Consider the following 13,796-nt stretch of genomic DNA (forward strand, 5'->3'; position numbering starts at 1 on the left):
CTTCAGCAGAAGGCAGGTCACTCGCAGCACTTGCTTACACCATCTGAACATATTTGACTTGGGGAATGTGAGCTCAAAGCCAAAGTGAGCAGCATGTGTTGGCTGACCTTTGACCCGCACCCTCCGTCCCGCTGAACACTGTCATCTAAGTGACGTGACACCTGTCATAACATCTCATGGCAGATTGTCAATGTTAGACTAATTACTTTATGCAGTGTGCCATGCCGCCCCCCGCCCCGTAGCTGCATTCTCTCAAGTGTTGAAAGGTGTCCTGCTTGGAATATACAAGACTAATTACATGTATAGGGAAACTGCCGGGGCCACTGCTCATCAGCTAAGCCTCTTCTTTAAACCTCTACAGATGTTCTGAAATTGTGCCACTGATTGTGTTTTGACTTGTTGCGGTAACAGATCCAGCCGCACCCCGAAGCCCTCCAATCTACGGGTCACGAATATCACAGTGGGTGAGGATGGTCAGGTGATGGTGCGTCTCAACTGGACCGTCCTAGAGGAGCCTGATATCCCCATTCACCACTACAAGGTCTTCTGGAGCTGGAGCGTGCCCTCCAAGTCTATGGTGCCATCCAAGAAGAAGAGGAGAAAGACCACAACTGGGGTAAACCTATGCACCCTGCTTATACATTTTATTGCACTTTATTAGACAAATTCATGGGGGTTCCTAACATTGTGAGGTTATACGGTAATGTATGCAGTATCTGATTTTTATTTGAGGATAGCAGGGTTTGTAGTCTTAAAGTCTTCCATCTGCCAATAGCTTAGATGATCATTAAGCATTCAGCAAACAGCAGTGCTCCAAATGTACAACCCTGAGGCGCTCAACCATTGACTGATATTTCATAGATAAAAGACATTTTTAAATATCAAGTGTCATTTATTTACAAAACACTTACAATGTTTTTCTTTTTGTGCAGTCCAGAATGTTTTGTTTTAGCATTGGGCTTCAAAAACACTATTCAGGTATTTTATGTAAAATTTTAAAATAGCTTAGTTTGTGCATCATTGTATCCAACGCCCAAATGGACTTAATTCATAAAACAGCAGTGGTCCATGTGTATAGCCCAGAGGCACTGACGTCACACAGGCAAAAACATTTCAAATGCACAAATACTAAAACATGCTATATTATATAGCAAAAGAAAAATTCAGTTCTGTCAACTGGACAAAAGTTTTGATGTGAATCCTTTTTCACCACCTATTTGAGTGGCTTCTTCAGTTCTGGTCAGATTGCTGGTGGACACGTAAACCAGCTGTCTAAGCCCCCCATTCCTGATCAAAGATGGATTGTCTTTCTAGGAATTGGGGGCTTAGGCATCATTTATCTCCCGTTTATAACCTGATCCTTGGACATAAATCAAAACAAGGGAAACAATAGTGATAGCCATTATACTAGGTGCTCTCACACCAGGTGTGAGAGCACCATTAGGGGCCTGAACAATTATGCAAAATATAACTTAGACACAGTTCACACTGTTCACAGTTCAATCAACCTGGCCAACATACAGAAACTGTAAACAAATAGGTGTGTTAGTTCCAGTTTAGTTAGCTTCTCCCTTCAGATAAATATAGTTCTATATAGGTTCATTTCTGGCCAGCGATCTGGCCAAAACTGAGCCTATATAGTTTAATATTGAATGTTACAAAACATTATCTTACAATGTAATATATTATAATATAGACCAATGTTAATTCATTTTTACTGTGTGACCCTGTCAATATCTGTGGCTCCCTGTCTCTAAGAATTCCATTTGAAGTCAGTGGAGCAAAAAGGCAGAGTGTCTAGACACACACCTCTATAGGATCTTCTCTTGAATTAGCTTTGGGAACACGGTGCAGATGTGACGGGGAGGAGATAGAGGTGGGAGATACTAGACACTTATTGACACATGTACTACTGGTTTCCACTTCAGCACCTCAGGGCTTTGAAAACAGCCTGCTGCTGCTGGAATGTCAAAACATGCATGGTCAATAACAAGAAGTCATCAAGCTCATGCTGATGGAGGAATGCTGTAAGTCAAACACGGAGAACTAACCCTGGGAGGCTTCCATAACACTGCTCCCTCACAGGACCCTGAAGGCTATCTCCACACCACGATACCTTCCTCCACTCCACATGTGCTCTTAATAAGCAGGCCCTTTTCCCATAAGTCTTGGCTGCCTGTGGTTTAGCTGTGACTAGGACAGTGACAGGGCTTTGAAAAGAGGCTCCAGTGACAAAATGGTATCGTGCGAGTGCTAGCTTACCAGTGTTGTGCTGCGTGTTGTCTTAGGCTCAGAGCTTGGTGGACCTGGAGGGACTGCAGGCCAACAGCAGCTACACTGTGGAGCTGCAGGCAGTGACCTACTGGGGACAAGTGCGTCTGAAGAGCTCCAAAGCCTCGCTACAGTTCAGCACCACACAGACTGATGTGTCAGGTGAGAGGACATGGAACTATAGCGTACAACCCATGGACACCTGTTTAAACATGCATATCTCATAATTAAGGGGTCAGTGGTTTAAATTCAGGTTTGTATTTGAGAGGAGCAATAATTTGAGTCTTACAAATAAGCTGGCCAGTATAATAAATGTTAAGGCCGGGATCTCTTCAATTCAATTTTCATAGACAGCATATGTAAGAATGTGTTAAACATATAGCAAACCTTGGACAATTCAAATCTGGGATTGCATAAATTAAAGATATATATATTTTGGTAAAACCTTAGCCATCATATCCTAATCTTTGTTCTCTCAATCTCAGTAGAAGCCACCCCAAAAGCTAGAAAGCAAACAAGAAATGGCTCTACCTCTATAATGGGATCTTTCTTTTCTGATTAATTCATTGTATTCAGAGTGATAGAAATGTAGTACCTCTACAGAAGTAACTGAGTAGACATCCATTCAGAACCTATGTACCATTTATTGTTTACCGAGAGCCCTACTTTAGACTCATTGTTGCTGGGAAAAACCCTAAAAAAATGCAGACAACTGAGAGCGTAGTTTGATTTCCTCACTGATTAGTGTTGAGATATTCGCTGTTGTGAACTATATTAAGGAAAATATTCTGTCTAATAACACTTACTCAAACTATGATCTCGTCAACTAAAACAACAATCAGGTTCCCACAGTTTGCTATCATTAAGCTGAGTTTGTAAAAATAGCCTTCAGGCAAGATTAGACTGATTTCAAAATTACTCTTTTAGTTGTCTTAAATGTTTAGCTTTTGTCTATTCAGTGTGTGGGTGTGTTCCAGCTGCAATCTACTGTAAGTGATGCACACAATTAATAAATACCCCACACAACCCCTTTGAGATCAGGAACTAATTAAAATCCTACAGGAGCCTTGATAGAGCTGCTGACTTAGGACTGGCACATGGACAAGAAATTGGTAAAAGTCAACAGAGCGCAGTCCTTTTTTTGTTTGTTCAGTGTTGATGTTCCTAAATTACAATAAGTCTTCAGGCAAATAGTCAACTCTAATCACGAGCATTAGAAAATACCAATGATGTTCAAGAGAAGCTCACAGCACATCTGCACTCCGAACAAAACCAAGTCTTAACCTAACCTAACCCTATGTGAATTCTCTTGCTGACTCCATTGCTGTTAACATCTTAGGGAGTTTTAGACAACAGTCCAAATTTGTCTTTTCTTTTCCCAGGAAAATCAGTGTCCAAACCCAAAAAAGATGATCTCTCGCCCATTGCCTCAACTTTGACCAAACGCCCCTCTGGTCCTCTAGAGGTGGGCACGCCCTTCTACCAGGATGGCCAGCTGCAGGTCCGTGTCTACTGGAAGAAGCGAGGAGGTATGTGAGCCCACTGATTTATGGCCTCTCAAATCGAATTAGCACCCCATTATGTCCATCAATCACCCTGCATTATGTACATCATAATCAGGTGCATGACTCACTCACAGTTGCCCAAACAATGGAATAGCCTTAATAAATGAGGTATCGCACAGTGCAAATGAAATAAACGAAACAATGTGTCTTTGTGGGAACTTGAAATGTGATCGTGCAAGGGAAATTGGTGCAAACTCACACATGGACCGGTAGAGCGGAGCCACTGTTTTGTAAAGAACAATAAACACACAGCCCGAGCCGTGAGATGGGATTTATTGACAGCTGTGTTTAATAGCTCCGCGCCCTCGCCTCACCATCGCAGCAGAACGTTTCTGCTTTACAAGACCTGATGTCATACACAGCCAAACATTTGGAGCACTGCGAGGGGTTAAAGCCCATAGACATGCCTATCCCAGTGGCATCCATTCCCCAGGCCTTCTGTTAATACCAGAGTGGAAATATGGAAACCTTGAAAGCCATGCTCTCAGGGTAACCTGTCAAGTCCCATTCACTGCTCTATGTTATGTTACTAATATATGTCATCAGCCAAGCCAAGCTCCACATCTTGGAGTCAAGAATGTGCGCCCTGGCTGATGGAGAGGCCTGGTGAGACACCAAGTGCTGAATCAGAGTGGGAGAAGATGGAGCAAGCCCAGAGTTGTTAGTAAGCCTGGCCGGGACGCCCACAGCTGAAAGATGCTGACAAGGATCAAGCGCGGCTGGGGAATCGCAGTGCTAATCCTGTTCCAGGCACTTTGTGTTAGCTGCTGTGGAGGGTTGTGTGCCCTGCTCTTCATTAGTCTGAAGGATGACCCCAGCTTTAACCTGGGTCTCACTCTACACTGTACAGTATATACACTTACATATGGCCCTGGGAGCTGTAGTCTCCGGACATCTGTTTTGTGTGACAGAAGAAAGGAACAGGTTAACCGAGGCATGATTAAACCCTGGCTCATTGTCTGTGTGATCCAAACCAGCGCGGCCTCTGGGTAGTCTCCAGCAGAGCAGACTGTACAGCGGCTCAGATAGTGTATCTGTGTGCTCGGGGCCAGACAATAGCAGCCGTCCAGTGGTGGTACTTCTGAGTTTTGCTCCCAGACATGATTTATCACACACCAGCCACTCTGTGCTCCACCTGATCTCAATGTCCCTATTTCTTGTTTTACATCCCACTTCCTTCTCTGTCAGACGTGGCTCAACATACTATGTTTATTTTTTCCTGATTTCCCGGTTCTCTGTAATTCCTCTCTTCTGCTTCCAAAGAGCTCAGGGGCTCCAAGTGCCAGATCTGTGTCTAAGCCTTCAAAGGGCCCCTTTTATCTCCCTACTACAACCGCGGCCTCCGCCAAGGGGCGAACATAGCATAACTCAATTATTAATCTGAGAAATATTTCACATAACCAAGGGACGTAGCTGAATGAATAATAAATCTGGGAACATGAGATGAGGGTGATAGGCAGATATCTATGCTGATGCTGAGGCACTACTGTACTGTGATACATATACTGTCTGGGACTCCTGTGCACTGCACTGATATAAAGGGACACATGAGAACACAGAGCAGGCAGGGGGAAGCAGGGAAATTATTGGATTAAGTTAATGCACTGATCAAATAGGAAGTACTTTGAACTTCAACATCTTTATCGAGATCATCAGTTATGAAAATACTGTCATGTAAGATTAAAGTTAAAGCCAGTTGTGTGAATCATGCAATCATTCTATTCTGTCAGATTCTGTTTTGATAACAAACTGCTTTAGAGTGGAAGCTGTGATCCTGTATAACATGGCTTATACATGCTTACATGCTCGATTTTAAACAACGTATAGTTTTTATGTATTCAAAACTAAAAACCTCTGAAAGGTTGAGAACTAGAGAAATGTGAAGACCAAGCACTTCCCTGAATGAAAATGTGGCTGAGAGTAGGTAATTTAAAGCTTGAAATGCAGTAGTATTGGTCTGAGCCTCTGTGGCTCATCTGCCACATAATGAACCATGTCATATCCCCTCTCCTTGTTTATTCACTGTCTCTGAATATAAAACCAACGTTTGGTCTTAATGCAATGCTAAATTGACCATAAGATATAAGTTAAGGTATGTTTTATTCATACCCAGGAGAGAAATTCAGCTTATATCATGGAAAGAGGCAACAGACAACAACAATTCACCAGCTATTGGTGACAGAATAATATACACTCATTTTACTACTATGGAAAATAAATTAGGCCTATACTTTATTACATTGCATTATCCCAATATTAATGATTGTCTTGTCTTCAAGTCTCCAAGTCTCCAAGTACAGTAATGTAATTATGCAGAAATGGCATCTAATGGAAAAATCTTTCAAATCACCGCCATGCTATTATGCCTTAAAAAGGAGTGGTCAGCTAAAAAATATCTAATTATTAAAAACTTTATTATGATCTCATGCCTGTGACAATCTGCTGTTTTGGTTCTATTGTGATATCATGATTTACTAATTAACTCTCATCTGTCTTTCTCCGCAGATCCTGAGGTGAGCCGTTACCATGTTCAGTGGATGCCCGAGTACTGCAGCCACAATGAGACGCGGGCACCGGAGAAATCGGTGACACAGGTCAGTTTGGCTTCTGATCCCTCTGTGCCGTGCAAATCCAACCTCTCTGCTATTGTCTCAGTGCTTAGAAAAAACCCTGGACCCACAGCAGATCAGTGGCTGTTGTTTTGGAGTATTATGAGTCAGTCGTGTGGTCAGGCGTGCGGCGATCTGGCCAATAAAACGCATTTACTAAAACAATGATTCCCGGAATGAGGGATTGTTCACCTCCTTTGGCCCCGTCCCTGCTCCTGCTCGGACTTGTTTTGGGGTGCACTGAGGTCTAACGTAAAGTGTTTTGGCTGGGGTCAATGCAGCATGGCAGAGTCTTCAGTAATCAACACATTCTTTGGGGGGCTGTGCTGGCGTTGCAGGGAAATATACGTTTATTCTCTATAGATCATTGGGACACGCTCCAGAGCTGGGAGCTTTTATGCGAGCGCAGCGCCTCATTCACTTTTAATCAAATCTGTTTCATATCACAGAATACACACGCCCTCACTCCGGGGACTGGCTATTATTGTTGAATCTCTTTAGTACAAATACAAGGTTTAAATGCACATGTCAGCTAGATTTTCACTGGTAAGAAACAAGAGAGGGTTTTGTTCAGATCAATAGATGATTAAAATTTCATAGTGGTTTAAAGCGTAAGGCCTCTGCTTTGAATTCATTATCGAGAATTTATCAGCTACTCTCTTTAGATTACACTGGGGTCCTCTTTTGCCAATACATTTTTAAAGAGTTGCTTTCACATTTTGAAGTTATAGAAAACATGTACAGTTCAGTGCAAAAGTGTAAGTGAGGTAAAGTGCCAAAAGTGCAGATTTCTAAATAGATACACTTATGAAAAATGATGATCCAATTGTGAATTAAGATGTGAATAAATATTCTTGCTATTACCTAATAAACGATTTGAATTACAGAGCCTTCAAATAATTAAACTTGGATTTAAAATACTTGGTTAGCGCTATATTTAGGTGTGTTTAAATTAAAGCAGATTTTGTGTCAACTTTCCTCAAGACATTTTTGCACTGTAGTCTATAATCAATTCCAAAGCGGTTCAAAGTGTAATGTGGTGCATGCTGGAGATATTCTGCACCAGCAATTTTAATTATCTTTGGCACTCCATGGGTCCTGACCCCGTGACCCCAAGTCCAAGTCATCTGAATAATGACTTCTAATGCATTTGCTGGCACAGGAAAACTACATCAACCTCCCGGGCCTGCTGTTCTCCTGCAAGTACAAAGTCACCGTGCACACGCTCAAATCCAAGAGACGCTCCAAGGACGAGAGCACCACCTTCCTCACCCCATCCTGCGCCACCATCCGGAGCAAGACGCACAAGTACATCCCCTGCCCCGGCGAAGGAGGTGGGTCACCCAGTCTGACACGTAGAGGTCATTAGAAATCAATGCGCAAGTCAGATACAGTAGCATGATCCGACTGTGTTTCCCCTAACAGCTCTCCCTAAGGTATTGGCTAAACCCGAGAACCTTACAGCGTCCTTCTCCATCAGTGAGGGAAACATCACGGGGAGCTTTGTGTGGAGGGTGTCCAGGTTGGCCCCCAATCAGAGGATAACAGGCTATCAGGTGACATGGGCTGAGATGACCAGCGAGAACAGGCAAAACAGTCTGCCCAACAGCATCATATCGCAGTCGCAAATCCTGCCGCCGGTAAGATGAGGCTGACCTGTTTACATGTACTAGATACGGGATAGGGGTATGCATAATTATTATATTTACATAATGGATCTTTGATGTATGGGCATAGAGGATTTTTTTCTTTCCTAATGGGCGGAATGAAACTGGTTGTATGTTTTGGATCCATTTTGTCAAAAAATAAAAACTGTTCTAAACAGTTCTCTTTTGTAACAGCATTTCTAGGAATGGACAGGAAGGTAGTCCCAAATGGCAATAGTTGAATATTTGGAGTTTTGGAGCCTAGTCTAGAAGATGTTTTGATGCTTATTTTTGGTGATACCTATTTTTCACACACAAAACAAAACAAATAAATAGCTTGTCTACTATGGTATTTACCTTGTTATGTATTATAAATATGTGATGATTAGTTACCTTAAATTATGCAGTATGCACAAACAGTGTATTTGTGTGTGTGTGTTTAGCAAGAGCTACAAATTGTGTGCAGATGTTTTTGTAGAATCCTGATTTTTTTTTTACTTTATCAATTTAACTTTATCACTCTCCTTTATCACCATCACACAAAAGCACTTTGATTTAGTTCCTGAAGTCTCCTCTCTTAATCAGAACATTTCAAAAATACTATATTGCCTCATGCATTAGCCTAACAAGTTATATCCCATGCCTTTCTCCCGTCTGTCCCGGTCGAGGGTGAATCAGGATAACACTTTTAGCATGAATCCTGCGATAAGCCCTTGTGCGCAGACAGCTGCAGACATCTGAGGAAGTGTTGTGTCCACCTTTTCTCCTCTATCTTCTGTACCTTTTCTGTACTTTGTTCCCTGGGCTCCGTGTCTCTCCTCCTTTCATCCTGCGTGAGAGCTCTGAAAACGCCACTCTTTGGCATAATCTGCTCCATCAACAACACGTTCCGCCTATCTGCACCTCCCAGCCTCTGGAGCTCGTCTATAAATAAAACCACCCACTGCACACTTTATCAAGTTGGCAGAAAATAAGACAGCCCCAGCCCAAACCTTATGAAAACACTGTCTTTGTTTTTGTCTGCAGCTGACACTCCATTCCCCTCGGTTTATAGGCCTTCCCCGTACAAGCCCTGTCATAATCACGGACATGTTCTGGAGTATCTCAACTCACTGCTGCTCTCCCTCTCTCTCTCTCCCTCTTCTCTTCCCAGGACCATAACTCCCTGGTGGTGTCCAGCCTACGGCCATTCACCTACTACAGGCTGGAGGTGCAGGTCATAACCACAGGAGGGGAAGGGCCTGCCACTGTCAAGACTTTCCAGACCCCCAACATTTTACCTGTAGTTCAACATAGTATGTATCTACACTCAATTTACTCAATATGCACACAATAATATAATCATACATTTTGCAACACATTCGCAACACATTGCGTTACTGCATTTTGATTGTGTTCTGAATCATTGTATTCACATGACATACAGAGTGTTCTTTGCCGTTGGCAGACTGAGTGAGACTATTACTTCTATTTTTAAATAATAGAACAATTTTTAGTTACTGGTTGTGTATTAACACAGAAATCCTAACTTCACTGTGTTCTGGTCCTAGTTTGGTCTTTGTTTAAACTTTGCTCAAATTTAACTGCACTCACTGTTTTAAAAAAAAGTATATCAAATTACTCCATAAATAATAAGTTATCAGATGTATTCGATGTATATGTATTCGACTCATATCATGCAGTCCATTTCTGTACAAATTATGCAAAATGTATGGTAATTAGCTTTACAAAACAAGATAGTGGTGGGAAGAGCACAATTTTATGGCTTCCTTTTAGCATAAAAATCTTGTTTGCCAAGTTTTTTTAATGAAACCGAGGCACTGGAAAGACCAGTAAAGTAAGGTAGACACTGAGCTTTATACCTACTGGTGTATTAAAATAAATGAATAAACAAAACTATATTACACCCTACATAACATATGGAAGAAGCTGTATTATCAGTGAAGCATTAAATAAATTGCCGTTCATTTCCCCAGCAGTCATAAAGGAAGCCCTAATATAAAGCATGGAGCATATGGATCATAAATGTGTCTTAAAAGCACATAAAATATATTGCAATTCGCGGCTAAGTCAACACAAAGTGAGGAAGTTGGCTGCACTTCCATTGCCTTATCTTCTGGGAATCAGCATCATTATACAAAAACATAAAAAACGATGTGTTTTGTCAGCAAAGACGGGAGATGTGAAAAGATTTAGAGACGTTGATATCAGGTTAACCCAGAAACAACACTTACTGTACAATTACTCAAACGTCAACTTGCTTTTCTAGGGCCACGACTCCGGCAGCACCACTCTCACCACCAGAAGGCAACAGTAGAGAGACACTGAATGGGCAAAAATTATTTCAAAATGAACCCAGTGGTGAGAAGAAACAGTGGATTTCTGTTAGAAGGAATGTATGGAGTAGAATCGGAGCACATCGGACCATGGACTGATCCCATTCCCCATATTCCCTGTTTGGGAATCTAGACTTTTCCTTCACCCTCTGCTCTGTCACTGGAACTCTCGGACTGTATAGTTTGTATTTAAATAGCTCTTCTGTGATTCCACGCACCTCCACACAAGTTGAAATTCCTGATTAGAAAATTATGAAGAAGGAATTTGGTGAAAAAAGAAATTGAAAATGCCATTGTCCGTGTATGAAGACTGAAAAAAATCTTCTATTTATATTGTGCTACTCAGTAAAGTCATACATAATGTAACTAAATTCATTGTTGTCTAACACAAAATATCTTGCATAGTATGTTGCATGTAGTACAATTACTTTTGAATTTGTAAATGAATAATTGCTTCAAATTGAAAGCCTGTAAAGGTTTTGCATGGCCATTAGCGTTTCAGTTGGCATGAGATAATGTCTGTGTTACCTCTTTTTCCAATATGTTAGTAATACTTCATTAACAGATTAACAAAGAACTATATTGGGAGTCATATGTAATGTTTATTAATGAAATTATTCCTCATGTGAAAAAGATAAATTGTACATGTTCTTGGCTGTAGAAATATTTGTCGTGGCACAGTCAGTGAATGTCTATATTTATTTATGTGTGTACTACAGTTTGGTTTGGATGTGCGTGAATGTGAATGTTCTGTGTGTTCTAGTCGAAATTTTTTTGGAACCGGCAAAAAAATAATCTTGTAAAGACATTTTGTAAAAATTGAATTGTAAATACAGTCTTATGTTACATGTTATTTTTCCATGGTAGAAACTGTACAAACGGCTAAGTAATAAAATAATCCATAACTAGTTCCTTTGCTGCTTGTGTTTGGTGTCTGCAGTAAATAGACATGCCTCTCCTCCCAGGGCTCCACTCTTTGGCAGAGACTCCTGCTTATTTTGGCTGTAAAAGGCTCATCAGGGCTCAGACTGTGTACAACATAGTCACTGATGGTTCCAGGAGCCTACATGCTCTCACTGAGTCCAAATAAACTGCTTAGAGAGTTCAGCTGCTGCGAATTTCCCCCAGCGACAGAGTTGACAGCCCTCAACATATAGCAGGGCCTGTCAGGGCTCAGGTCTGTCCTCACTGAAGCTTTTCGCCATCAGAACTGGGTAAGAGGGCTTATTTTACTACGAATAACTAGAACAGTATACAGTGACATAGAAAATGATGTATTCTTTGGAATTATCTTGTTAAAAGCACAGTTCTATATTGATTCATTCAGTTGCACTTGAACTTGTCTAGTGGAAATAATTTTTTTTCCATGGATTTTTTGCAATACACTGTAGCTAAATAAATGCAAAATAGTTCAGTTTAACACCCCTGCTGTGGAACACAAAGCAATAACATCTCCATGGAGACAAGCAGGCGGTGATTTATCTCCGACCTTCAAAGTTACAATACTCTTTATTGTCCTCATAGAAAAACAGGAGCAGAATGACCGCAAGCTCAAGAATCTTCTCCGCATCTAAGATTTAGGCGTTTATGGTCAGGATTACCAAAATTGTACATAGGCCCATATTGCACACACTGAAGGAGGAAACCTAGAAGAAACACACCTAGACACAGAAGATGAAAACTCCACACAGATAGTGGTTAGTCAAAATACTTGACAGAAAATCATTCACTCAGATTAAGGATTTTATTAATTTCCTTTCACCTGTGCAGACATGTCTTTAGGTAGATTACACAGACGCAGTGCCAAACTCCTTTCAGTGCCTGTCAAACTGTCAATATTGTGCACATGTCAGGAAATACAGCATTTTAAACAGCATCTAAAGCTAAAGAATCAAGACACTACTGGACAAAGTGTACTCGCTGTAATTATGAAAAACACTATCCACTTTTTGCAAGAAAATGACTTACAAACACTCCAGTCTGCAAACTTGTCATAGTGAAAACTGCCTTAATGTGTAGATTTAATAAATAATATGGCTAAAGTATTTCCATAGCTACTTTTTGTTCAGTTAGTTACATTCACAACCACATATATAGTCAAAGTAACCAACATAGCAACTTAATAAGTGAAAGAATCCCATTGCTTCTTGGAGGACATGCCTGCTGTTCCAATATGATTTTTGTTCATAGAAAAACTATAGCCACAATGTAAATTTACTCCTGTTTTGCCCTTATTGACATTTGCATAAGTGTTAAATAACTACAATCTGCTATGTTCACACAGTCTTCATTCAGTGGGTGCAGGCCTCTCCCCTCTCAGGCTGTTTGTTTATGTACAGTTCTATTATGTCACACAGATTAGTTCCTCCCGGTCCTTGCGCGCTAATCCTTCTCGCGCGCTCTTTTGTAGCCACAGAGCCAATGTTGAGCCAAGACTGGCTTTTTTTCCAGCGCCTTTCACAGTGTCACAGTCTCCCCTCCGCTCATACCCAATACCACGGCCCTCAAGTGTGAAAACCTCAAAACAAAAGGGCCTCCTTCCAAAGTCCTTTTGAGGCACGCTGCAAGACGTCCAAGTCTCCACGGACATGAAAGAAAAGAGAAAACGCTACAACTAAATAATAGGCTGCTCCATGGTACAAAAGCTTTGTCTGAGATGGTTAAGGGCCAAACAGAGCTTATTCGTTTTGCATGGAATGATATTGTTATTTTCTAAGCGATGCGGGGGATATTTCTTTGGAAGTTAAACATAGGCTATTTCAAACATATAAAGAGAGCAATTCTTTTCAAACACAGGGGAGGCAAAAAGTAAATTCCTGTTTTGGACATAGCAAAATAAGAACATGTTTTCCACTGAACTTTTTGCATACCCGTGTTGTTTTGAGCTCACAGTGTGTGTGCCCAAGTCATAGTCATAAGTTCTCAAATGATGGTTCCCATTTGCCATTTGCCCGGATCAAAGTGCAAGTGGAGTTTTCTTGAGTAAAGTTTCATTTATAAAAGTACTCATAGAACTGATGAGTCCTGTCATTTTCTGAAATTCTCTGACTGACTTTGCTGTGGTGGGATGCAGGAAGTACAGAAAGTGATGAGAGGGAGTACAGGACTGTAATGGACTCACCCATGGAGAGAGAGGAACCACCTTCAGGCTCAACATGAGAAAGATCAAGGAACTGGTGGTGAACCTGAGGAAGAGCAAAACTGCTGTGACCCCTCACCTCCACCCAGGGGTCAGTGTGAACACGGTGTGTGAACAATAGACTTGACTGGAGCAAGAACATGGACTCCAGGAAGGACCAGAGCCGCCTCTAATGTCAGAGGAGGCTGATGGCCTTTGACATCTGTAGGACAATGCTCAGGACGTTCTAT

The 13,796-nt window shown here is 41.4% G+C and overlaps 1 protein-coding gene across 1 annotated transcript in view; it reads left to right on the forward strand.

Annotated features, from left to right (window-relative positions):
• The window catches only part of LOC117389335 (anosmin-1), a 46,518-nt gene extending 35,191 nt beyond the window's left edge, over nt 1–11,327 (forward strand). Inside the window, exons 8-15 of the mRNA XM_033986991.2 lie at nt 418–616; nt 2,289–2,433; nt 3,654–3,800; nt 6,342–6,430; nt 7,608–7,779; nt 7,871–8,085; nt 9,245–9,386; nt 10,361–11,327. Of these exons, the coding sequence (XP_033842882.1) occupies nt 418–616; nt 2,289–2,433; nt 3,654–3,800; nt 6,342–6,430; nt 7,608–7,779; nt 7,871–8,085; nt 9,245–9,386; nt 10,361–10,419 (1,168 nt within the window). The 3' untranslated portion in view covers nt 10,420–11,327. The remainder of the gene's footprint in view (nt 1–417; nt 617–2,288; nt 2,434–3,653; nt 3,801–6,341; nt 6,431–7,607; nt 7,780–7,870; nt 8,086–9,244; nt 9,387–10,360) is intronic.
• The last annotated feature ends 2,469 nt before the right edge of the window (nt 11,328–13,796 follow it).

This window comes from Periophthalmus magnuspinnatus, chromosome 21, assembly GCF_009829125.3.
Source record: "Periophthalmus magnuspinnatus isolate fPerMag1 chromosome 21, fPerMag1.2.pri, whole genome shotgun sequence".
NCBI classification, from domain to species: domain Eukaryota; kingdom Metazoa; phylum Chordata; class Actinopteri; order Gobiiformes; family Gobiidae; genus Periophthalmus; species Periophthalmus magnuspinnatus.